The 27,062-nt window shown below is 41.5% G+C and overlaps 1 protein-coding gene across 1 annotated transcript in view; it reads left to right on the top strand.

Annotated features, from left to right (window-relative positions):
* Positions 1-27,062, top strand: part of KIF26A (kinesin family member 26A) — a 100,998-nt gene that overhangs the window by 46,294 nt on the left and 27,642 nt on the right. Inside the window, exons 4-5 of the mRNA XM_075753437.1 lie at positions 4,382-4,548; positions 23,793-23,976. Coding sequence (XP_075609552.1) covers positions 4,382-4,548; positions 23,793-23,976 — 351 coding nt within the window. The remainder of the gene's footprint in view (positions 1-4,381; positions 4,549-23,792; positions 23,977-27,062) is intronic.

Genomic DNA, 27,062 nt, shown 5'->3' with positions numbered 1-27,062 from the left:
CTGTCACCAGGCACATATTTTGCATGAGTTAGAGACAAAGTGGCAGCACCTAGCTTGGTTTTTTTGGATCCCTGGACAAAGGTCACTGTCCAGAGAATGGAAATATTCAGGAAACTGGAAACATTATAGCTTAGTTTTTGGCTTTGCACTTCAAACTTATAAAGAGCTTGTTAGAGTTGTAATTGTCATTTAGATGGTAATGGCCTGACGGTGTACCTGGAAATTTAATCTATGGCCAACTTCTACAGTGTAATTTTGAGCTAGTCTGACTTGTTTGAACCTGGGCAGATGTTTCCTGCCATCTGGTCACAGCAGGGAACCTGTGTGCTGGGAATTGGGGACGGGGCAGGGGATGCTCCTGCTCTCCCCAGCACACCATTACAGCCTGAGGATGCCAGGTCATCTCTGGCCCTCCCCCCAGCCTTTGGCCATCTTAACTGGGAACAACTCATGCTGTCATGGCTTCTTGTGGCCCTGCCAACCAGTTGCGTGTATGGATGCTGCCAGACAGAATGCAGCATGTCCAGTTCTGCTCCCATGTCCTCAGGATGGGCACTGGGACCTGGTACCGAAACCCTCCTGTCCATGATGCTGGCACCGAGATGGAGCACCAAGACATCGGTCATTCCTGAACGTGCAAAACACCTGGTGTGACATCTTCAAGCGTTGTCCTTGTTGTGCTCTGACTGGTGCTGGTTTTCATATGGCGTCAGAGAGAGCAGAGGGAAGGGGTCCTATAGAGCAGTTCTGGAAATCCTTCCTCTGAGGATTAGCTGCTTTCCGGAGGGTTAATGGCTTTTGTCCCCAAAACTTTTTCTTCTTTTTCTTAAAAAATTAAAGCAAACATTAATCTCTGGATGCGGAGGCCTATGACACTTTAAATATTCAGTGCAGTCAGTAACACTTTGTAGTGACAAGGTTGTGATTCCTGCGTTTGATCATGAGTGATTTATGAAAATTTAGTAAACTGTGAAGCGCAGTTCCCTCTCAGCTGCAGACTGGAGTCTTCTCCCTGTGCTGACTTGTGTGCTTAAAAAAATCCTGCAAAGTTGGTCCCGTTCCTCTAGAGAACGATATTTTCCACACACAATCCCCAGAAGAGCATGGGTTGAGATGAGGGAGATGCATGAAATAATTCCTGCATTTATTTTAAAAACAGAGCCCCATTATCCCCGTACCCCTTCAGCAGCTATAAGTGACACAAGCCGAAACCATGGTGTGACAAATCTGAGTGTGCAGGAGAGTCCCATTACTTGTCTTTAGTTTTCCTGCCTCGGGGCAAATGACTTGGACCTGACAAATTTCCTCATACCTGAGCTGTCCTCATCAGCTGAGAGATGTAGCTGTCTCAGGAAGAGCTGAACATGGTTGCGCTGAAAAATGCTTGCACTTTGGATGGTGGAAGCAGTCCTTGAAATGAATCCTAAACTTGGAAGAACTTGTTTTGTGATTTTTTCAGCTTCTCACTGTGCGGCAAAACTGATGTTACCTCTGTGTTTAAGAATAGTAATTGGGTAATTGACAACAATGAAAAAGGTATGGGTTGTCTTCTGCGCTAGTCTTCTGATGATTTTATCTTGCATGTCTTCACTTTTCCCCTCCTTTACAAGAATCAATGCCTTCTCCTTGGCTTCCCCTCATCCTCTTTTCATGCATGGGCAGAACTGAGAATAAAACTTCCAAATTTACCCAGAAATTACAGTTTGAGTTTTCAAAAGTGTCTAATGTGGGAATGGCAATTCACAGATATCCAACTTAGATATGTTGGTTTGGAAAGTATGTTAACCATCTGGTATCTGAAATATCAAGTTTGATTTGGATATTTCAAGTTGGATGCCTGATGTCCACAATCATTGGTCTCTTAGAAATGTAGGCTACTAATTTCTCATAGAAATAAAAAAGCGATGAAAAAGGAGTGTATGTTATACATCGCTCATGTTCTTAAGTCTGAATAGCTTTTACAGGAATATGTTAACATATTCCAGTAAGTTCTTACAAATCTGTTACATTTTGCTGTAAGATTCACTGATGTTTCATGCTAACTCTGCAGACTTTCTATTTAGCTTCAGATTATGCCATCATTTAGATGATTGGTTAGAAACATGTTGCTGCTTCTGCCTTCTTTTTTCAATATTTTGCTTAAACATGTGATTTTCTTTGTTTCAAGGTCTTGTCTTCTAGTATAGCCTCTGGTGAAAGTGAATGGAAAAAATGTGTCTTGGGAAGTCATTTTGACCCTGTAATTTTTAGTCTGAGAGAACAGCACATGTGACAGAGTGTTACAGTTGGCTTCCTGGCAGAACATATGGGAGTATTCAAACACTAATGTTAGCCTGCCAGTGGCTTCTAGTAGGGGTTTCCTTCTCTTGCTGGCCATCATGCCACTGGCCACTGTGCATGGCAGCCCCTTGGTGTGCCAGTTTGGGAATCCTATGTACTGGCTCCAGAGTTTCTGGTGTAGATTTCTTAGCCTGTAAATTGCTAAGTCTGTAGTAAACTCCGCTAATTATTAGCGCTTTGCATCAGTTCATGTAACTCAGAAGTTCAGATGTCACATTGGGAAAGATCCGCATCTGCATTGTTTTCCCCATGCCATATACTTTCCATGGCTGGTATAGGTCAAGACCACACATTTGTCGCTTCAATTTGTTAATGCTCAAGTACGTGCTCATATTGCCGGCATACCGTTTTTTGTGCCAGTCTTGATCTCTACCACTGCTTGGTCACTGCCTTTTTGCCTGCATCGCTAAGTCTCCTGAGACTTCTGTATTATGAAGTGAAGGGATTTGCAGAGGGTTAGTCAAAGGTTCCAGTTAGGCTTCTAGCATGAGTACCTTCACTAGGATTTAGTTCATCTGCATGAATATTCTTCTATGTCTCAGTCTCAGATCTCTTACGTGAGCTTTATAAAAGTACTTTTTTGTGCAGCAGCCTATGGTAAAGCATTAGTCAGCCACTCCATAATACTGATAATAGTATTAATCTTTAAAGAGCAGACCTTCAAAAGAGCTGGGTGCACTTTCTTCTCGTTGACTGCTGGGAACTGGGAATTCAGCACTCAGCCTATGGGAATGAGTCCAGATGAAACTCCAGATGACCTTTCATGCACCAGTTGAGCACTGCTTGGTTGGCAGAGTTTTCTTTTACTTGATACCTAATAATGGGGTTGCCTCAGTTCTCATGAGAAAAACTCTGTTTTGGGTTGTCAGTGTATGAGAAAATTGAGGGTGTGTATGTAGCCGGGAAGGCCCTATTACCATGTCTGCATATCTGTAGTTGTAAAACGTGATCTATGGCAGCACAAAATTTAAAATTTGGTGGCTTCCCAGGAAGTACTTAATTGCGTTTGTGCTTCATTACAAGGCTGTCTCCTTTTCTGGAATTTATTTTAGCTAATTAGTTGGAAATGTCAAAGTAGTATTTCAGATGACAGAAACATCATATATTACCATACATGAAGCAATTAACTCTTTTGACAAATATTTATTGTGGTGTCGTCTTTAATTAAATCTTCAGTGCTCCTAGACATAGAGCAGGTTCTTCCTAAAAGGAAGCCTTCCCAAGCACTGTCAATGAGCATTTGACTGATGGGACTTAATGGAACTTGGTACTGAAAGAGTTGGTGGCCTAAGCATGACGATATTGACATGACACAGTTTCACAATACAGATATCTGATCTTTTGGCAAAAATCCCAAAACAATCACGCCCCTCCCCTCTGTCTCAGATACTGCAGATGCATTATGCTGGAGAAGATGCATCTCTGGTCACTCCTGCTCTTCCACTGGAACGGTTTTCAGGAGACAAAAATGCCATGTACTTGTGCTGGTAAGACAGATAATCCTGAAAAGCAGGGCTGTATATATGTTTTAAAAAATCAATTTTTTTTTATTTAGTTCTTGGGGTTATTCATGTGGAAACATGTTACAAATGTGACTGTTTGGTTAGTTCCTCTTAAGCAGATAGGTCTTGTAGATGATGTGCCACTGAGAAATAATTCCTGACAGTTATAACTGAACCAGATAAACAGTTCTGCGAGCTCCTAAATAACACTATAAAACAAAAGGGTTCTGCTTATCGTTTTCCATTTCTTCATGCCTGTCAAACTATTTAAGTGTGCATTTACCCATCACAAAGGGTCTCTTTGTTTTTCTGCTCATCTGCTGTAGTCATGGTTTTTACCCTCTCTGTTGCAGGACATACTGCAGTACGCTTGTCCAGCTGTATTGCTTCTCAGCCACTGCTGATCTTTGCCTTCACCCTTGCAAAGACACCCTTTGGAAGTGCTGCACGAGATTTCTCCCTGTCATGGCCATTCAGCAAGTGTATTAACCTGTATATATGTTGTTGTTTGTTTTTTTTCTTTTTTTTTTTTTCTCCAGGCAGAACCAGCACCAGAAAGTGGCCGGGATGGTCCCAATGTTCAGATCAGCTCAGGGCAGAACAACTCCGACCCCACAGGAGCAGGCGGCTCGGCAGCCTCCCAAAGCCTGGTTGCTCCAGCCGGGGTCTCGGCAGGTACCTCAGCAGCGGCTTCATTCTTCATAAGGTAGCTTTTTACCTTTCTGGTTTCTGTAACTGCTTGTGAGTCTTCAAACGTTTGTGAAGTGCTGTTGAGTCCTTGTCATGGGTAGAAGGTTTTGAGTGTGGTATTGGTTGCTGAGAGGTGGTCACCTGGTCATGACTGTGGCTTTCCAGTGCCACCGGGGAGCAGGAACGTGGTGGTGACAGCCTGTTTCTCCTTCTGGAGACCTAAGCAGGAACTTCTGTTGACCAAAACCCAAGAAAATGAGTGTTGGTCTTTGTCTAGTCCTTAATGGACCTTTACACCTGTAGCAAGTCTGTTATTCTGTAGATTTCCTTGGAGCAGAAGCTGAAGTAACAAGGATTTTCACTCAGATGTAAATAAATAAAAGTTAGACTTTTATTCAGTAAATATTCAGCATAGCCTATGTGTGCAAGTAGAAGTTTTTCCATAGTTGGTATCAACAGTTAAAACAGTTTAAGACGTTCTGTTTTTAGCAGTAGCCGAGGACAATCTTCTCCCCCCCACCCCTGCCTTGGGTCTTACAATGAAAATGATATGTTAGTTTTCTTTGTGAAATGTTTGTTGTAATTAGCAATGTTGATTAAATGCAATACGCTGTCAAGCAGATGGTATTTAAAACAACAAAATTCAGGGCTTTGTACTTGCATTCCAAACTCCTTTTTTAATTCAGAACTGAACATGTTTTGAGACAATATTCAAAAATGTGTATCTGTGAATGGCATTAAAGTCAAATTTACGCACTGAGTGAGGATTCTTCTTATCATGTAATGATGATGGTAATTGTATTGTTTCCTTTTCCTTGATCTTTAAAATGTTTTGCATTATTAAAAAAAAAAAAAGATGTTTACTGTAAGTTACAATCTGACCTCAGAAGGAGCTCAATTTACCAAGTCCTGGTTTTTAGAAGAACATAGTACAGTGAGTCTTAAGCATCGTACGCCTACATATCACAGTGTCTGTGCACAAGATGTTGGGAAATGACTGCCCCAAGAGTGCTGCATGTAAGGTAGTGTTTTGTCTCTGTGCTAAGTGCTGCAGGTTTGAAGTCAACACAAGGAAATGATTGCCTGCAAAGGACAATTTGTTTCATTATAAGATAGGTGTCTGAAATCAGTGGGAGTGGAGAGGAAAGGTAAGGGGAAAAGCTCTGACATCTCTCTTCTTGTTTAGTTACCTAAATAAGGACAGGTGTATCCTCTCCAAAGGACCTAGACTGGACAGCAGCATAATTTTCATTACTGTATTTCATATTGTGGGTATTAATGGTCTGGTTTAGCTTAATCTACTTTGGATTCATTTCAGTGTGAATCTGTATGTTGTAAGCAAATGTAGAGACTGCAACTTTCACTGGGGAACACAGAAAATAAAATACCCTCTTTGTAATCAAGAGAAAGAAGTCAGTGCCTAATAATCTGAAATAAAATCCAAAATCTTTTCTCTCAGTGATGCTTCTGTCACTGGTCAGCAAAACTCAGTTCTGGTTTTATTGTAAAGCGACAGATCCTTACTAATGATTGTTGTTGGCTTGATGCAAAGATTGTTGAAGTCAGCAGCAAGACTGCAAATGACATCATTGTATGTTGAATCAGGCCCTAATTGCTTCTCATGAATCTGTCTTTGCCTTGAGTGAATCAGAGTTTTATAGCTTTAGCAGCTATGTGCTAGCTAAAACATTTTAAAACCCATTAGTACATTGCTTATTCCCTACCCATGTTTCCTCTGTTCAAAATTGATTCTCTTCAATTTTTTTAACCACAGAGCAAGACTGGTTGAATTTTTTGTACAAAGCACTTCTGTTTCTTTTTTTTGTGTTTGTTGGAGAGAGAGACTTAAGTGAGAAATAATTTTCCTTTAACAGTTATCTGAATTAGTTTTGTAGCATTTTCATGGTCTTTCATCGCATTGCTGATGAATGTATTTCCGCATTCATTTCTCAGTATTCCAGAACCCATCTAAGCATCTCAGGTTCCCTAAAAGAAACAAGTTCAGTTATAACTGTGATTAAAAATACAAATTGAAATGCAGAAAATCTCACAAAGGATGGGGGAGCGAGGTTCATTGTTAATCCCTGGCAGTCGTAACTATGTTGAGCAGGTCCTCAGGTGGGTACTGTTGTGTAGTCCTGGCCAGGCTGCTCCATTACCATTGGCATTAACCTCAGGAGAGGCTCCCTCTCCCACTGCTGCTTCTCTTCGACTCCTCCTGGCATGGAGACCTTATGGATCAAAGTTTCCATGCTGAGTCTTCCTCCCACCCTCAAGCCATGCAATCCTCAGTAGGAGGGGAGAGGAAGAGGAGGAATGAGAGAGAGATGCTGGCAGAAACTGGGGTGGAAGCGGCTTATCCTGGGACGATGAATACTGGGATATCAACAGTTTTGGCTGACAGGATATCAGGCTTCTTTGCTACAGCCTTTCCAGTCCTGTTTCCTCTTTCCCTTTGCACCATCCAGCCTTGAGGGTATTAAGGCAGAAGGTCATCCCTGTCTTGTATCCTTTGCAGCAGCATCCACTAATGTCCTTCGTCTCTCTGTACAGCTAATCCTCTCAGCCAGCACCCAGGGATGAAAGAGGAGTCATGGCACTAGCGTGATGCTGTAGTCCCTATTCATTGTGTTTGCTGATTCTTTCCTTACCATGTTTCTCTCCTCAGACACTGAAATTGTGAACTTCATAGCAGGGCCAGTGTGTTACTTGTGTTACGCAGAGCCTGGCACATTTTGTTCTTTGTTCTGTACTGGAAAAGATGCAGTTAATATATTGATAATCTCACACACACACACACATATTTATTTTTTTCGAATTGGTGCCCCCTCTTTGACAAAATCTACTGTACCTCCATCTTTTCACAAGAGGCCTTTTGTAAAAGAGGTTGTGGTTGGGACTTCAGCTTGGGAAAAGGGCTGTTTTGTCATAAAGTAGCTAGGCAAAAATATGCATGTGTACTAACGTTCAGTGTATTGGGGTGTGGGGTTAGTTACTTTCAAAGACAAAGCCTTCGTAGGGTGCTTGTGGAAACTGCGTCTGTGATTTATTCGTCAGCAGCAACACTAGATACGGATTTTTTTCCACATAAATAAAGGATTCTAGTCTTGATCTTCATGAAACAGCATTAACTGTGTTTGTACAGGTCCTAGCACAATTAGCTTTTGGGCTGTGGCATGGTTTCCTGGCAGCAAATAAATGTCTTTTTCACATTAAAACTAGAGTCTCTATGCAGTGAAATAATACCCTTTGACTCTTGCTTGTGAGCTGTCTTGTGCCTGGGAAGGAAGGAGGTCTGTGCAATTTTCTTTTGGTTGGTTGGTTTGTTTTTTTACTCCAGTTTGTTTTTCGGTGAGAGTCATAGTTTTGTGTTTGTAAGGTCACACTCTCAAAAGACTGTACAGGGATTTCATGTCCTTGCCTGAAAAATAATAACTAAGAGCTGCAGCAAAACATTTACCTGGTGATAAGAAGTACCCATGGTTAAAATGAGTATCTCTAAGATAGCGAATGCAGTGAATGCATTGATTTTGTTAAGCATATGTGCAGCCCAAATCTACATATTCATCCAAAGCTCTTTCTCATTTGAATGTCATATTTAATTTCTTCAAGCTTAATTATATTCTGCTTTTCAAAAAAAAAAGTATTTTATTCATTACCTAGAAATGCAGAGTGTCTAGCATGGAAGTGCTAAGTATTTAAAATCAAAGTCAAATATTAGAGCCAGCAGACAGAAGCGTATTAAGAAATTAAATCAGTTTTAAGCTTTTTAACTCATTCTGATCTGTCATAGGAGGAGGAAAGCTTTGATTAACATCTGTGTCACACAAGGAAATTGCCAGACATTACTCAATGGTCGTGTTACTGAAGGACCAGAGGATTTAGCAGAAAGTGCAGCTTCTCAGTAGGTCACTGACAAAATAAGAAAGCCAGAGCAAAAAGTGCAGTTCATGGGCATGGATGGCTCTGAAGAGGCTCCCAGTTTACCCTTAAAATGCAGGAGGAGAAGTTTAATCTTGCATTCTTCAGATTTAAGAAGAATGCAGCTGCGGTTTTTGTCCCTTGATGTGGCTTGAGCCATGCCTTGCTTCATGCTCCACACTTTATACCTATTTCCAGTTTTTTCTTCTGTATAAGGAACCTGGACAAACTTTATATTACTAAGTGAAAATATGTGAGATAGTTGTAGGACCCTCCTGTGGGCTATGCTTGCAACTAAGTAAATATTGGCATATTGTGGTATAAAGCTGTAGTAAGCTGTTGGTTTTTTTGTCACCCGGACACCTGGGGAAGAGAGGAACTAGTGTTTCCATGAACAGGCAGGAGGATGAGGAGGAGGAGAACGGGCACGCACTTGAAGAGGTTAATGGGCTATCTGCCAAAAAAGAAAATACCAGTCCCTTGGGAGGAGAATCACATCCCTGGAGAAATCAAAGCCATCAGCATTAACGTGCCTTTTCTGCCTGTTGGTGGCTGGTGACAGTGGTGGCAGCACCGCCTGTGCTGCTGGGTGGGGGTACGGCATTTCGGCGAGAGCATCCGTGTCTGGCCTTGGTGCGCAGGGGCGAGCTGGAAGGAAGGTTTGAGCAGTGACAGGGCAGCTGGGAGGAATCCAGGCTGTTTAGAAGAAAATATGTATAAAAGCAAGCAACTCTGAGCAATGTTGAGCAGAAGACAAACTGTACTAAGTCCCCCTTCTTAAATTTTAATTCTGTTTGATGTTGGGTTATTCTCACATCTTTTCAAACTGGTTTGCTCACAGGGTTGCACTTGCTGCCGTGGGACTGCTGCCTTTGAAGCAGGGAAATAGCTGTAGAGTTGCAGCTACTTTCCTGTGCATCCGCCTGCTTTTGTTTGACAAATTAGTCTTCCAAACGTCTCTGGACTCACTGTGCAGTCACTAGTTTTCAGGTTTCTAAATTATTTGCAGTGTTGCTGGGCTTTGCTAGATTAAGACCATTTAAGTTAATAAATCTGGAGAATCACAGTGGTGAACCACACCCATTATATTTCCACTCCCATCATATTCCTGCATGTTTGGGAAACTTGTGTCAATTTACACATGATATAAAACATTACACGACATGCTTTTTACAAGCAGCTCTTCTTAACAAGATATAACATACAATCTCTGAGTAATGTAATTGAACATCTTAAGAGTTAAAATAAGTATAGTTGTCTTTTTCTAGATTCAGGATATTCCATCATATTTTAATGCCTCTGAGTTGTGGATTAAAGAATCTAATTATTCACTAATGAGCAGTAATGGTACATATAAACTAAGGGTCACTATCCTATTACAGGCACCTGATGGTTCACTGATAAGCATTTGGTCATTAGATTGACCATAAAATATAGTCAATAATTGAGGTTACTCATAGAGCAGACACCTTATCAGCTTTAGGCATGGTGGGACAGCTTGTCAGTACTCTGTGTACTGATTGTGCTGTGACTGAGCATATGATTAGGGTATTGAAGCAGTCTGTATCTAATGAAACTGCAGGAAAGGCATAGCAATATTAGCACAACCACTAAATGACTAATGTGTTTTTGTTCCAAGCCTCAGACACTTCAATTAGTTCCAATAAACTCTGATCTAGTGTAGCGGTAGGCAGAGAATTCAGATATTTTGTGTACAAGCTTTCATTACACTAGTCAAAATTTGTAACATTTCGGGGACAGATTAAATCTGTGTGGCTTTAAATGAAAAATGATGGAAATAATAAAGGCTGTTGTTACCATTTTTACTTCATTTTTTTCAGTTTTATTTTTGCATTTTTTAGATTTAGAATACTTTCTGAGACAATGCCTAGTGCCTGATTTAAATGATGAAGCTGACAGCAGCAGATTAGATGTCTACATATTCTGCTTTAAGGTCCATTCATACAGTTCATGTAGGCTTGTGCATATAGATCTAAACTTAGAATGTGTTCCATAGCATTTTGTACCATATGGAACGTTAGTCAAATAGTCTAGTTCTTGAAGGCTTTTGTAGAGATATTGATTTTACTGTGCTTCAAACTGTTGCTGAGAAAATAACCTCAGAACCTATTCTTTTCTGATTTTTTTTTTTCCATGCGGATGCCTTAACTTTCATAAATTATTTAATATGGTGGAGGATGCAAAATGCCTTTTGTCTTTCTGAACTGCTGTTCAGGCTTCTGTGATGCAACCTTGGAAAGTAACCATAGAAACATGTTAAAAGCATCAACCGAAAATCAGTAGTTCGGTTTGACAGTGATGCAAATTCTGTGAAAGAAGATTATGATGTATTAGGAACACTTGAGGCATATATTACTGCTAACCTGTTAAACCTGATTATTCCATGACTATCAGTACTTTCAGAATTTAATGCAGGGGAAAAAAGCACAAAAAAAATGAAACATACATTTTTTTAAGTTCCCATGTTTAAGATGTTTCTAGTTAAATCACTTCAGCCTGTCATTCTCTGTCCTGTTAACAGCAAGAATTATATTTCTGCTAAGCCCATAATGTAGTTCACCAGTTCTGTGTATTTAATAGCTGTAAACTTTTGCCCTGTACCCTGCTGGGATGCACTGGTATCTTGCTTTGTGCAGAGCTGGCACAATTTAAATCTCTTTGACAGATAAAGTGGATAACTGGGTTATGAATAAGTAGTAGTTCACCAAAAGGTGAAGAAAATGTGTGACTCATTGGATCCTGACTTAGACCTTTTTGTGCTGACCTGTGGTAGTTAAGCTAGTCTGTGAGGCTGAAAGAGAAGTGCTTGCTATAGTTACAGGTAACCGTGGTAAATTCTTGGTGAATGACAGGTCAAGGGAAGAAGCGGAGTCAGTTGTTAAAGCTTCCTCATTAAACACAACCCACGCCCAAGAAATCCTGTGTTGAGGTGATGTGGGAAAATTAAATTTGAATTAATTACCTAGGAAAGCAGGGTACCAGCTCTTCCCAATTAAGACTTCCTTGCTGGCAGATGTACCCAAAACCCCATTCATGGCTTGTCCCTACTTCGCAGTGTTGTAGCAGTGTCACAGGAGCTGTGGGGCTCTGCAGGGGCGTGATGGCTTGCTGGCATTGACGCAACTCAACAGCCGCTTGGTGCATCAACCCTTCTTCGTTAAATGCCCCACAATGTCCCACTTTCTCTTGCTAACATTTGATCGTTGTTGCAAGCCAGTCAGGAAGGGTGCCTAAGCAATCTGCAGCTTGGGGGAGAGCTACAGATGTGCAGATGAAGTGGAGCATCCAGCTGTTTCAAGGGGAGCCAGATATATAATTAGACCTGTCCCCTTAATGAATCTCTCCTCTGAATCTAGTGGGCTGGAGCAGCCTGGTCCCTGCAGAGCGTCCTCCCCACTGCATGTTGCTGGAGAAGGAGATGCCTTCCCAGCCCCCTCTTCCTCTGCATGGAGCCGGGGAGAGCAGAAAGCCCTTATGCAGATGTGCAAATGGAGACGGAGCGGGTGCCACTGAAGGGCTTGCCTCATCTTGCTGGTGCCATGCTGCGGCTGCTGGAATGTGGTTGCTAGCGGTCCCCGGAGAGTAAACATGACCCGTATGTAGCATGGCGCTGTGTGGGGACAGGACACAGGGCAGGGTGTGCAGCATTGTGCCGTATCTTGTATCATCTTAGGGCAGCTTAAGCTTTCCTAGTTGCTGTGGCAGCATAATACTGCCTATAATTACGGACAAACAAAACAGCGTGTGCTTTAGGTATATCTCATTTTGCATTAGGCTGTAAGGAGGATAAATTAGAAGATAAGCCTGAATTTAGTAGGCTTTGTTCTTGGAGACAGAAATGACTCTCAGGACAGCGTGTTTAAGAGCAGAACATTACTGGTATCATTGCTAATACTGCATCATCCATTTACACAGTGCTTTATCAGCAAATGGTAAGCCAGGCTCCCTGCTATGAAGAGCTCATCCATGATGACTGAGAGACTGATGGAGCAAACGGAGAAGAGACACAGAGCTGTATTTCAGCAAAGGGAGGAGGTAAAGAAATTGGAGTCGCTGAGAGGAAAGGGAAGGTAGAGTTTTGCACATCAGCGCTGCTGAAGCATGAAAAATGCTCCAAAGGCCAATAGATCTGTGATCTGGATATGGCTATTTAATTAGAGGGGGAAGGCACTGAATCATTAGCCATGGTGGAGAGCTAATAGTCAGGATTTGAGAGAGCTTGAATGGAATTGGCCGAGAACGCAAGGGTAGTGGTAACCGGATGAAGCAGCATTGGGAATCTAGGAGTCATTTGTCTTGGAAAACAAAGCTCCCCAATGTAGAGGGTTAGGGATGATGGTACGAACTGAGGAGAGATCGTGCAAGACATCAGTGTCAGGGAGGTGTTTGAGAGGACAATCCTAATCTGGATACCATAGGTCACAGGGGTTATATGGGTGCAGGTTGGGCTACACTGGAGGTGGCAAAATGAAGCAAGGAGCAAGCCTGGTGCCAACCAGATTGGTTGGAAATAGGAAAAGGAGGAGACAGTGAAAGAGGGGAGAAAAACTGATCTAGTGATGTGGGAACCTCTCAGTGAGGCTGGGATTTTTGGAGAGGGTGTTCTAGGTCTTTACTCCAGTTTCACAGCAAAAGCTGAACTGGGGCACAGCAAAACACTTGCAATGTTTCCTGCTGACCAGATGCCTTAAAGATCTTTATCATGTGAGGCTGCCTCTGGGGAGGGCTGAGGTTTGTCAGCCCTGAGTGCCTTGATGGATAATAGAGGAGGTTCTGGAGCACTGAGGCAGCCCCTCTAGGAGACGTGGCAACCTTTCGAGCGGCTCTAGGTGGATCAGTGCAGACTGCTCTGTTGCAGCAGTTGGATTTTGGATTAGCTCTATATTCTGAGACATTTATGATGTCCAGGAGGAAGAGTGAAGCAGAATAACTTAAAACAGATGTGCTCACAGATATGTTGGAGGGGATAATCTGTGCGTTCAGAGCCACCAAAGTTTGAATTTACTTGTAGGGGTAAGCAGTGGTCAGTGGAAGGGATTTTAAACTATGGAAAAGTCTGATGTATTTATGGATAATCTTGACTGGAGATGTGCAGGTATTTCTTCTTACTTTGTCCTCTCTCTGATATTCTGCTTTCCTGAACTTACCATTTTCTCCCTTAATTAAGGGATTATTCACATGATCCTGTCTGTATTTTCTAATTTATCTGTAACTGAACACACCTGCTTATTCTGTTTTCTTGAATACAAGGAATTTCACTGTTCTTTAGCTACCCGAGTCTCTTTTTCCTTTTGGCTTCTTCCCTTCTTTCTGCCCTTCCTAGTTTGTCAAGAGGAACGCTTCTCTCGCCTCCCCCCCACCCCAGCCCCCCCAGTCTGCCTGCTTTTTTTGGTTCCTGGACTCCTGAACACCAGTGCTTGCTCTGACTCCGTTATTTGGGGCTCCTCAGCTCGGCGGCAGTGGCAGCTGCGCTGGTGGTTTTGCTGCAGTGGGAACAGAGCATTCCATAGGTAAAATGATAATGGTGACTTTCCTGCAGGGATGTAATTTGACAGTTTACACCTGTTTTACAACTTTATTAGTGACTTTCAGGCTCTTCCAATAATGTATTTTAATATTTTAATACTTTAAGACAGACAGACTTAGCAGGCAAAAGAGTAAAATCAGACTGATAGTTAATTGAATATTTAGTTCTCATGGCTGACTTGCAGTCACTCTCACACTCAGTTTACTGTGTGCAGGACGCGGTTTGCAGGGCAGATGGACTTTCAACTGACACTGTCTCTGTTCAGAGCAAGACTGCTTTGCTTGCTTGTGCTATTGGCAAAATGAGGCATCCCATGTTATCATTTATAACAAAAATGAAATGTCAAGCCAAAATAATGCACCAGGACTATAGCTGCGTGCTTGACCAACTGCAGGATTACTCTGAAAGTGCTTTTAAATTCTCTGTGAAATAGCAGTGAATTTTGGCTTTCTAAAACTTCCCTCATCCTTCCTGCTGGGGGATGGAAGATGTTTCTTTTGGCGGAACATTTCAAAGAGCTTAGCCAGTACCTCACTCAGCATTAGTTAGTGCTGCTTTGCTGGTCATCAGAGTGACACTCTTGGGGTTGCTTTCTGCTTTGTTGGGCTTTTCTTGTCCTCAGTGGTGTAGCTCACTTATTAAGAAGCAGTGCCCTATGGAGTTTTTACTGTGAAGAAATGACTCAGTGGAAGTTAATCAGCATAAAATGAATCTAATCTAAATGTTATTAGTGAAGCTAGTTGGGAGTCCAGGGCAAGCTTCAGAATATTCTTTGATAGTGTGTCTCAAGCATCAAGGTCTTCAGGAGTTGCTTATTTCTGCTGAAATTTGTAGTTAGCATCTTTGGGTTAGAAATAGTGAGAGAGCTCTGTCTGCAGTGATGGAAGGACATGCATCTTCCATTTTCTTGCAAAGTGCTTTTTTAAATGATGCTGCAATTTCAGCCTATTATACCTTTGAGAAGTATCGTTTAAGAACTGATGTCAGTTAAATAAATCACAGGAACTCTGGGCTTTAAGAAGCGCATGTGTCCCTCCGCTGCTTAAAAATACTCACTGTGTGGCACGTGACTTCTGATTTCCACTGCATCATTTAGTGCTGTCAGTGCCCATTTAACTTGCTAACAGTAGGAATAAGTAAATGCCCCCCTGAGAAGTTATTTGCTTGGCAGTATAGGTGTCAAGCCTTTGATTAAGTATCTGAAATAAAACCCGGCTGAAGTAGGGATGGATCCTCTGTGGATTTTCTAGATGTGCACTAAAATATGGAACTCAGGGAGCTGGAGGTGATGAGGAAGGTTTGTCTGTGGGGATGGTGTGTTGGGGCAAAGGAAGGTAACCTGGAAAGATAACCCACCCCAGAGCTTTTATGGTAAAGGAGGCTTTACAGTCACGGATGCTAACTTGTATTCAGACCGCTATATGTGAGCGGGAATGTGAAAATACTGGATTTCCCCCTCTTTCCTGTCTGATGTTTGCCTGAACCTCATGCTTCAGATGAACCCCTTGTTAGCCATGTTCTGCATTTTGTCTCTCGTCCTTTCCAATCACGAACATGCCTGTTTCGTCCCTGGAGCAGCCTGAATGAGCAGAATGCTTTTCATACCAGATTGTTTTTGATGAATAGCATGGCGTGTAATATCCTTTGTAAAAAAAGTAATTTATTGCCTGCTAAGTCATTTTGATACTGGTTTCTTTCTGTATAGTGGGAACTGATATTGCAGGGCAAAATTTTAAGTGATCTATTTAAGTAATTACCTTAATAATGAAGGGCTAGCTAGCACCATTGTTTCTGTTTCCTTACTTTGTAGTTTTAAAAATGTCTTTACTACTTTTTCTTGATAGAATACAAATGAGACTAGAATTTTATTTTCCTCAACCTGACTGTTTCATGAGTCTATGCCATGTCTCACTGGCAAATAAGTCCAAATTTTTGCCTAAGGAGTGTGCTTAGATTGATGTGGTTCTGCCTGCTTTAGCTCAGTTAGTTCATGAAACAGAGCAGGGAAATATTGCTGGCGTTCAGGTAGCTGCATTTTCAGTACATAGCTAGCTGTGCAGCGTGCAGCCTGGGAACTGACATATTTCTATATTAGGTGTTGACAGTCTTGCTTACATAAAGATTAACCTACACAGGTTTTCAGCAGTTTGTCATATGGTACAATTGTAAACAGCGAGTATGGAAGTACAGCAATATGTTCATCTGCTCTTGTTTTGTTTAACATCATTAGAGAACAGAGCTGGAAATGGTATGTGGCAGGCTGCGGTGAGTAGCTGTTATTCTGGTGTATATATATATGTAAAAGAAGTCAGTTCCTGAGCCATGGTCCTGGCTGCTGAAGCAATGTTCTTTGGCCAGAAAAGTGTCTTAAATCTGCAAGCTGAGGAGAATATGGAGCTGACATCACGACAATTTTGTAGCAGCAACCTCAGAGACCACCGCTTTGGGAGAGTGGAAAAAGGGGTTGGAGTGTAACAGTCGGTTCTCGCGAAGATCTGCTCTTTGGTGTTTCTTAAATCTTGGGAAGAACTACAGAGAAGAGCTGTGAAAATTCCTTCTTGTATTCCTGTATGCAAATTGCTTGAGTGCTTGAAAATGGCCTTGTTTGGTTGCTTCTATTTAAATAAAAATGTGTAGCTGAGAGGAGAGATCAGGTCTTGGGTCTGTGCAGCATGAGGAAGCGCTTCTGATGTCAGGGGTACCCTGCAGATTTGTTTTAGCTTGTCATCTTCCAGAGGTCTTTTTGAGTTTGCCTGATCTTTGTGTGGTGCCTGAATTCAGGTGAGTCTCAATTACTGCTCACTGTTGCACAAAGCCTTCGTTCTGTACTTTATGAAGATGTGAACAGAGTAAAGGGAGAGCAACAGAGAAGGCCAGAAATCAAGGAAACTTGACCCGTGAGGAAAGGTTAGAAGGATTGAGACTCTTTCATTTGTCAAAGAGAAGAGTGAGGTGTGGTTGTGGTCTTCATACAGATAACAGCTGCTGCAGCAGAAGGAAATAAGCTGCTCTGCGTGTCTGCTGGGGAGATGGGGGAAAATAAGGAACATGAATTCCAGCAAGTCAGATTTGAGACACGTGAGGTGTGAATTTTCTAACAGAATAGTTAAAAACGAATTGATTGCCTCAGGTGGCTCTGGACTTGTTTTCACTGGAGGTTTCTAAGAACAAGTTGGACAAATATATTTTGGGAATATATTAGGTAAAGTTCATCCTACTATGGAGCATTGGGAAAATGTAGATAAACACTTAAAATCCCTTCTGGACCTGTCTTCTCTGATCAGCTGTGAGCAGATGATATTCCTAGTATGTCAACATAGCTGATTTTTATTTCTGTCTTGCTGATTTTAATAAGAGATAGTAAGAGAAAATTAAGTGGTCACTCAAAGTGATAGGCTGAAATTCAAGCTTGAATTGCAAGATTGTGCTACGTGCAAGAGGCAAGGCATGAACTTAATCGCATATTGGAGATACTTTCTCTCATAATGTTGGCTTGGTAATATCCCCACAATGTTAGATGTGGTTTGACATTTTGGAATGTTTCAGAATAATGGTTTTCTATTGGAACTGTATTACCATCACCCATTATAAAAATGCTATTGTTTGAGGCTGTGCATTGTGATCCAGATGAACGAATTATTTATTGAGGAAGTTGAAGCACTGAAATAAGGAACATTGTTTGTTCTTCCTGGCAGTGCTTCCCAACAGCATTGCTGGGACAGCTAAGCAAACAAAGGTTTGGTGCTATACTTGTGTAATGGTACTAACGTGAGGAAAGCCTTTATATCATTCTGAAGCTATATATGCATCACAGGAACCTAGTAAGCTTGTTCTAGAGGGAGAAACAGACCATAGCATCAAAATTTAACGTATACTGTATAAGTGACTCCTTGGACAAAATTTACTGTACAAATACAGATAGTTTCTGTCCTTTCCAAACATTCATGACAGATTTAGACATTCCCAGTTTTCTCTTTAAAAATTTCTCTTTCTGAACCAGATTTTATTTTCCAAATCTAATGCTGTTAGTGGAAACAGATACCTTGCTTATTTTTAAGTTTACTTGGGGTTTTGGGTAGCAACTGTATTATTTCATTGTGCTACCTTTCTAATTTTAGAACCACAAATCAAACAGTAATTGCGATAATAAAAGTAAGAATGCCAACGCAGTTTATTCTGTGAGTTGCGGAAGGCTCAGGACAGAGTGCTGGAGGGTGTATTGTAGGACATCCGTCTATTTGTTGTCTGTATTGACGAGTAATTAAGGAAACAATAACTGGAACTGCAGATACAATGACAGACTGCAACTTTCCCACTGCTTCCTTTGGAGCTGGTTTGCAGTGGGAAAGGCCTGGGATACTGGCTGTGTGGCGGACTGATGCCTTATTGGGCTGGGAACTGGGAAAGTTTGGAATAGTCTTGCTTTATAGTAGACTGATTCCCAGCGTAAACCTGTGTCCAGAATTTTGCAAGCTTTGCAGATGGTTCAGAATCAGGAGAAAAATTGCTCCCGTGATAGCTGTCAAGGTCAAACCAAAACTCTTGAGTAAGTGTACTCTTGACTAAACTCCAAAGTTCAGGATGTTTAAGGCTTGGACTGTACAGTTCTTTGTTCTTGACCCTCTCCATGCAGCCCTTAAGCATTCTCACAATATGAATAATAGTGATCTCTGAAAGATAAGGCTGGCTAATAACACTAAAACTGTTAATATGTAATGAGTCATGCTGAAATGAATGTGCAGAAGTTTTCTGTTATTATTTTTGTCAGTGGAGCCTAATAATGGGAAGCAGGACTCCTAGTTCTATTTCTGACTTGTGGCGGTTTGTCCGTAAACCCACCGTGTCAATTAAATCCTCTGTGTATCTCTCAGTTGACCTGTTTCCACTATGTGTCCCAGAGTATATTTCACATCACTCTGCTTTCTGAAGCTTAATAAATTCCACAAAGTGTTAAGCAAAAATTCATAATTTTGCATACTTATAAAAGTTTCAAATCTAGTTTTCTTTTTCATGGAGAAATTATGCCCAGAAGGAACACTGTTCTTCAGGGATTTAAATTGTGCTGTTTACTTTCACAGCTATAATGTGCAGAACGTGTACAGTGAGTGTAAGCTAGAAGCAGCTTGCTGTACATCAGAATATCTGAAATGTCATGTTAACCACGTAGGCAGAATTTAAATTAAAAAATTGTATGGTTCTTTTACTGGGCAGGCTTTGTAGCTTCTGTTGTTGCAGAGTCTTATTCCCTAGATGCCTAGCACTATGCAATTGATCTGGCCATGCTTTTCCTCACTGGTCTCATCCATGCATGGCAGAAAACCTAGTAATCTGTAAATTGTGTGAGGGAAAGAGCAGGTTAGAGACTGTCCCTTGTCATTTGGTATTTGAGGGGCCCTGCATGTGCCATATATTAGTTTTATTTTCTACTGTGACACCTAACTATGAGAAAAGAACTCTCCAGAGCATCTTAAAAGACATCTTCTGTTAAAGATGGAAAGAGTTAAGCAAAACGCAGACAGTAGATCTCACAGCCAGAGGTAAAAATAATATACGCTGGTGTGTCTCATGCTTTAATTGGAAGAGAGGCATAAGAGTGCGGAACTTAGTTTCCCTTGCAAGAATGTTTTGTAGAGGAGTGCTTGGTGGAGGTTGAGTGGGGAAAGCAAAGGTAGGTGGAAAGCATACATCTGTGTCAAAACTGTGACAAAATGCTGGGAAAACGCCCAGAAAAACAAATGACTGTAATGCTTAAGTTTTGCATAGAGTGCCCTACAGGTCATAATTTTCCCTGTGAGGAAGCAGCAGTTGATATTGGAGAAGGTCAGACAGCCCACTGTGGTGCTGAAGATGGATGTGAGGGCCTCCTGTGCAAGATTAAATTTGAGAATAAGCAGCAAATCAGGAAAGAGGCATGGCACCTAATTAGGCTCCTACGGAAAGTGATCTGCTATGAGCCTGACTTCTGTCTTTCTGGTGCTAGGAAAAAAGGGCCCAGTTTATGAGAGCTTAAACTTCCCTGTCTTCATGGGACAAAGTCCCTCTGAGAAAAGGAATGTTGGAGAAAAAAAGGCCTGGAAACTGAGGTGTAAATTCAATAATGGGTTGTTGGATAAGGACTGCAGAAAATCCAGCACTCTGGAGTGTCTCGGAAGGGGCTCCCTGTAAATACGTACTCTCATGAATTTTACTGAAGTAAGGGGTTTTGTGAAGATGGATTTTATTTAATTTAGTTGGGACCATGTCCAAACCAGCTTCGCCTATATTTTGGCCTAATGAGTACTTGGCTGGGATGCCACAAAGTATATTGCTAAGAAGTGCATAGAGACTGATGAGTCCTTATGTGGTACTCTTTGCCTGGACCAGTCCAGGACCCCAAGCAAAGCGTGTGAAAGCTGCTGCTCAGCTGGCTTTTGTAGTAGTTAAAGAATTGACTGTGCTTTTTGTACGAGCTGAGGATGACAATTACTTTAATTCATATTCAGAGTCTACAGTTTGATAGTGATGTTTCATTTTGTCTAAATTGCCCTATTCTTTCCATTAGATCCCTAACTTTTCCCTTTCCTGGGAAAAAAAAAAAAACCCACAAAAAACCCAAACCAAAACAACAACAACAAAAAAAACCCCAGCACAAAACAAACCCAACAAAACCCAACAAGCTGTTTGATACTGCTGGTACAAGATGTCCGTGAAGTTCCAACTCCGGAAACAACCTCATTTTAATGCTGGGCAAAGTAATTCTTGCATTCAAACACAGAGAGGTTGTAATTAAGCTTTGTGCACTGCTACCTGAGACGAGATGCTTTTTAAATGTGAACCACATACATCATTATTAGTGCAGTTGGCCTGTTGCCCATCAAAGCACTGATTATTTTCTACAACAGCTACTCCAGTTCCTCTACTTTTTCAGTTTCCTGTTATCTCGCATGGACATCAGCAGTCCCTTTGCCAAATTTCTTAGTAAAATTGTGGCACTCCAGACTCATAGGAAGAGGATTTATCAGCACCATAGCAGTTAATTGCTTTAGCTAGCATATGGCACTGTCCTTTGAACAGTGGAGATGCAGAAAGTGTGCATCACTTTGAAAGTTGTTCTGTCTTGGTGGGGAAATTAAGACAACTAGTAATGGATTTGGTATCTTTGATCTGCTTTTTGAAATTGTCCAAAACTGCGTTACTGACCTATTTTGAGAGATGCTATACTTTAAAAAGGCTGAATTTGCTGTTAATTTGTTTATATACCTTGCTTAGCTTGGCCTTTTTAGGTGCATTTACTCATTGAGTTGTTAGTGCTTAGTTAGGTGCTTAAATACACAATTCCTGAGTAAATTTGTCCTTTGTATCTCATTCTGTTTCACGTATGCTTCCCAGAGGAGCTCCTTCAGCCGGATCTATTGAAGGAATAATTATTTCATCAGGATTTAATGTATATCTTGATTGCACTTTGAAGACATTCTCTTGAGGAGTTTTTATCATTTCAACAAGGGATCATAGCATGTAAACAAGGAAATAAACATCTTTCATATTAATCAACAAGATGATTAAATAATAACCACAATTGTTAATTGGTACTTGGAGATAGAGGGTAATGACTGTCTGGAGTTCAACAATGAGAGTACCAACAGGTAGAGACTCTTTTCTGCACGATAAAGCTGCATATAATTTAGGAGGCATTAACGGTTTTAATGTGCAGCTGCAACCATAACGAAGTTGTGCAACTGTTTGCCTGGTGTCCTATTTCAGGCATATGTTTTCTTGCAGAATGAGGTATTAGCAAGGGGATTTGAGATTTAGGCAGTTAAATCAGTTCTTATTGCCACCAAAAACCTGAGGTTCTGTATAAGTCTGTGCTTGCAGTGTTTTGCTTCACAGTGGGATGCAGTTCCTGCTGGTTTCAGGATGCAGCAGGAGTCAAAAGCTGCTTCTTTCCTCAGAAGCAAGAGTCCAACTTGTCCCTCACAAGATAGTGGTCTGGCTCCCTCTGAGTTTGGAACTACAGCCTCATTTTTTCACCACATGAGCCTTTTTCTAAATACTGCAGTGTTTGTACAGGGAGAAGGAAGCATGTGGGGGGTCTGCATCTCTAGAAATTGATGAAGGAAAAAGGTCCAAGAGTTTAACACACATGCTTGGGAATGTAGAGCATAGGATGGGAATGTTGGAGATCTGTATTGAGACTCATGCCCCTCGTACTGACTAGCAGTCTAATCTTGACCCAAGTGAGTAATTTTCCTCCTCAGACACAGCTAATTCTTTGTACTGTAACTCATTTGAAGCAAGTAGTGCTGCTGGAAGAAACTGCAGCCCTCCTGCTTTCAGTGGTCATTTTTGCTTCTAGCTTGCCATAAATATAACCAAAGGAAGAGTTTCCTTCTCTGATCAGCTTCCTAAGCTGACTCAGCCTCAGGCTGCCTGATCACTGGATTCATGGCAAGGTTAGAGATCTAGATTTACCATGAATTAGGTATGACAGCAAAGCACTGCCTTAGTTTCTCCATGTGTCTGTTGCTTATAATACTTCACAGATGCTAATGCCAGCTCATTCTCACTGAAAAGTACGTGGAGATCCTGGGCTGAAAGGCATGATGAAAATATAACGTAGCCATTGTATAAAGAGATTTTTTTTGTCATCACATATTTGTAAACGGATTTGTCCAAAGCGACAGGCCTTTATATTGCAAGCATGGATCAGAATAGCGTTTTGCCCTCAGACCTGTAGGCATCAGTAGCACAGTCTCAGATCGCCCACAGATGCTGGCAGTGTGACACTTCACATTTTTGCTAGCTTAACAGTCATTGAAAGGAATGTTGAAAGATAGCATGTTGGATGCTTTTACAAATGTGTCTGAGAGTGGGCTATCTACTGACTGTCTTATTCAGGTGGCAAGGCTCTCCTTTGCTTTGGCAGAGCTGAGATTTCACCCTCACTGCCACCCCCAGTTGCCTAGCACATGCTCACTAACACATATATTTGTTCTACTTAACTCTGCAGGGTCATCTTTCCCATGTGGGTTTTGATGTAGAGTTGCGTTTCTGTTTTTGTTTCTTGCTATACTGTTTGGTGTTGCCAAAGGGGAATAGCAGAAAAGTGGATTATGTTCCTATTCTTATTCACAAGGAAGAATGTTACAATTTTAATTGTATGTTTTAATTTTTCCTCCTTCTTCATCTTTTATGTTTTGAAATTCTGCATTTCAAAAGCAGGATCATTATCATTCAGAACATTAAAGCATGTCTCTTTAATAGCTTTCCCTTTTAATGTGAAAGAATGGAATTGAGGAGGAAAAACCAATCTGTCTTGAAGGAAATTCTCTGTTATCAGTAGGATTTTCAGTGCAGCCAGCAAGAGAGGATCTTGAGCTTAGCTGAGTTGGAGTGTTATTCTCTGCCTTGAGTAACTTGTAGAGTACAAAGAACCACTTTCATAATGTTATCACCAGCAAAGTCCATCTGGTCCTGCCAGTGACAAGGGGATTATTTCAGCTTTTTATTACGTCAGTGAGATTTTAGCATTTTGGGATTCAGCTGTCAAGCTGTTGGGGAAAAGAGGCAAAAGTTAGATTATAATTGGAACTCTGTTGGGGGAGAAATTAACGGAATATTTTGCCAGTAATTTTTCTACCCATATATTCCTTCTATTAGTCTCCTGATGGTTTATCCTTATGAAATCAGATTAGAACACAATGACTTGATTTGCTAAGCAGGCAGTGATGACAATGAGCATCTGTTTGTCTGGTCCAGATTCCCATTAACACCTAGTAACATTGTCCTTTCTTGCTATTACTTTTATACAGAGCAGCACAGAAGCTTAACCTGTCTTCGAAGAGAAAGAAATACCATCCGCCCCTGCCACACACACACGACTTCTCTATTTATGCTACTAACTTTAGTGGCATCCTGCAGCTCTGTCCTCCCCCAGCACCACCATGCCTTCTGAGAGCTGTGTCCAAAATCAAGGACAACCCTGGCATTGGAAAGGTAACTTCAGATTTCGATTTTTTTAAAAAATAGTTTTCTAGATGAATTTTAACAGGGCTGGAAGCTTTCAGCCTAGAACAGAGTTGGATAGGCTCAAGGGGAAGGGTCTTGGGATAGAGAGCGAGCCACAACCGTTTGGATGTACCTGAGCTGTTATCACCCGTTGACTTTGGAAAGAGCTGGCGGCCTCACAGCAGATTCAGTGCTAGAGTGTCGGCTTCCTTGGAGCCATTAACATCACTGACAGCAACAATGGCAAAGGTTGTTTTGTCCTTCCCTCTCTTAAAGTAAGAGACAAAATTTCCTTTGACATCATTGGTCCAAAACCAATGCAAGCTTCACCTTTGGCAGAAGTAGTCTCTGCATTACCAGCAAGGCTCAGCCGCAGGTGCTGGTGCTGCCTGTCTGCTTGAGGTTAAGGAGATAGGTTGAGGGGGCTTTGTTTCCCTCTGCTTCACATGTAATTGTAAATCGGGAGTATGGAAATGGAGTAGCAGGAGAGAAATACATGTCTCTCCAACTTAGGAAATACAGCATCTTTCAAATTGTAAAATTTGTACTAATTTTATTTAAAATTAATTAAAATACAACCAAATTATTGAGACCTTCATTCATATTTATAACTGTTTAATCACCCACACAGCAGAGTCTCAATATTTATTTACATAGGTTACAAGAGATTAGCGTTTGAAGATAGAATTGAAGTGCACAGGAGAGCTAAAATACGCACCTTGAGTAACCATACAAATCAGCATTAACATAAAGAGATTGTCAGCCTAAATGCCTGTAGCTGATGCTGTTGCTCACAGAGAACACTATATTTTTTTAAGTCAGTGAGTTTGTGCTAAATGGAAAACAAAGGAGTAATTTGGGCTATTTTAAGCAGGGGGAAACTCACAGATGAAAATGGTTTCTTCTCCTGTTTTTCCAGTGTGTTTAGAAAAGAGGATGTAGTATTAAATGGTGGATTACAGCAAACCTGGCACAGTAATTTAGAGATTCCCAAGTGGAGGAGGGTTTGCTAAGGAACACCGTTTCTATGTGTGTGTTTTAGTAGAGCCCATTTGTTGTGCCTGCCTCTTCTCTGTGAGGCTTAGCACCAGGAATAACAGAGCGCGTGACATTTCTGAAGCACTTTGCCTTCGGAAGATCTTTAAAGCATTCTTGTATCTCCTTGTGTTTGCAGCTCAATAAACTGTCTTTGCACCTCACTGCACTTGTGTGCCTGCAGCTATGTGTAGCCAAGAGACTTCAACCTTTATCCTACATGTTGAGGGTGGCTGGTGGAGCGTACCAGCATGACTTGTGCCTCGTGAAAAGCTCTGGTTTATCTGGTGTCTTCAAATAGATCAACAAAGTCTAATAAAGACCAAGTGCATGGTCCCAGATGGCAGGAGATTATATGCCTTGGGTCATGTGGTCTATCTACTTTCTTCATTAGTGAGCACAGCAGAAGGCTTTCAAAGAGAAGAGCTCTACCCCAGTTCCAAGGGGCATGGCAGGACCTTGAGCAGCTATGCTCCTCCAACATGGGATATATATGTAGCATGCTGGCAATGTGGGTGATGGAGAGAAATCTCTCCTGCCTGGCACACTACACCAAGAATTTCCAGACTTGATAGGTCAACAAGCTGCTGTTGACCCTCAAAGGTCTCTGTTGTTTAGTTCTCCACTGAAAACATTATTGAAGATACTGTTTGTTTGAGCCCAGGGGTCCAGCTGTGTCCTTCTCACCATGTACTTACTGACCACAATTTGGAAGAATCCTGTGCTGTACTGGAGAGGATAAGACCTCTCTGTTAATTGAATCAGCCCTTTAGTTCTTGCGTTAAGGTGAAGACCATCCAAATGGTGATGGGGTGTACTAGTTACTAGTTTTAATGCTCCTCAAAAAATAAAGTAACTAGGCATCTTCCCTGATCCACCGTTTAAAATATGCAATACCTATTCAATGTCTCTCTTAACCCATTCCTCTTTTGCAACTTTATAAATGACAGTGTTTGCCCATTAATAAACCCCTCCAGCAATATAGCTTTTTGTAAAAATTATGAGTCAGCACAAATGAAATCTCAGGTGTCCTAGTTCTTAGAACCTGTGGTCAAAGGAGAATTATTGGTCCTATATAGGTGTTCTTTTAATACTAAACACTCATAGTCTCACCTTCTCTGAGTAATGCCAAGTAGCTTTTGGTAGCATTTAGCCCACTGTGCAGTAACATTCTCCATTATAATTTCCTCTTCACCAGCTTCTGCTGATCAAGAGTTAGTCAGCTAGTATCTCATTATGAGGATGATGGGAATAAAGTAATTACCTTTCTTCTTCACTGCTTTAAGTGAGAGCAATTGAGAGAACAATCAGCAAACACTGGCAGATGTGCTGTGGTCCTCTGTTAACTTCAGTCCCTCCTCTTCTAACAGCTTTTTACTTTACACTTCTCCTGGTCATGTTTTTCCTCGGCTTTTTCTTGCAGCATGTCCAACAGTAAGTATGAGATGCACATAGAGGCCAGCACCAGTAATGGATTCTGGAGTCACTTTTTCCTACCGCAGCATCTGTGGCTGTGGCTGGTGCTCTCCTTGGTTTGTGCGATCGTTCCCAGATCAGCGGTGTCCCTCGCCCTATTATTACTGTGTGGTTACAGTGGGTTAAGCAGCTGGTGGGGCAGCATTTTCTTTCCTCACCTCTGTCGTGGTTTAACCCCAGCCAGCAACTAAGCCCCACGCAGCTGCTCGCTCACTCCTCCCTGGTGGGATGGGGGAGAGAATCAGAAGAGTAAAAGTGAGAAAACGCATAGGTTCAGATAAAGACAGTTTAATAGGTAAAGCAAAAGTCATGCACACAAGAAAAGCAAAACAAGGGCTGCCTAATTCCCACCAAACTGCACTTTACTAAGCTGAGAATGACCCATTGAGGACCAGTCCTTATTGTCCTTAAGGGAGTGATTGAGCACCGATAGCTTAACAAGTTTTAATTCCTTTCTTGTCAAATGGTTTCTTTCAGAGCAGGACAGGATTCCATAGAGAAACATGCCTTTTCTTACCATGAAGGGGCTGAAAAGACAAACTTTAAGGACGAGTATGAGTTGT

Source organism: Balearica regulorum, chromosome 5 (assembly GCF_011004875.1).
Source record: "Balearica regulorum gibbericeps isolate bBalReg1 chromosome 5, bBalReg1.pri, whole genome shotgun sequence".
NCBI lineage: Eukaryota > Metazoa > Chordata > Aves > Gruiformes > Gruidae > Balearica > Balearica regulorum.
Note: the sequence above shows the minus strand (reverse complement) of the source record. Positions and strands in the feature narration are given on the sequence as shown.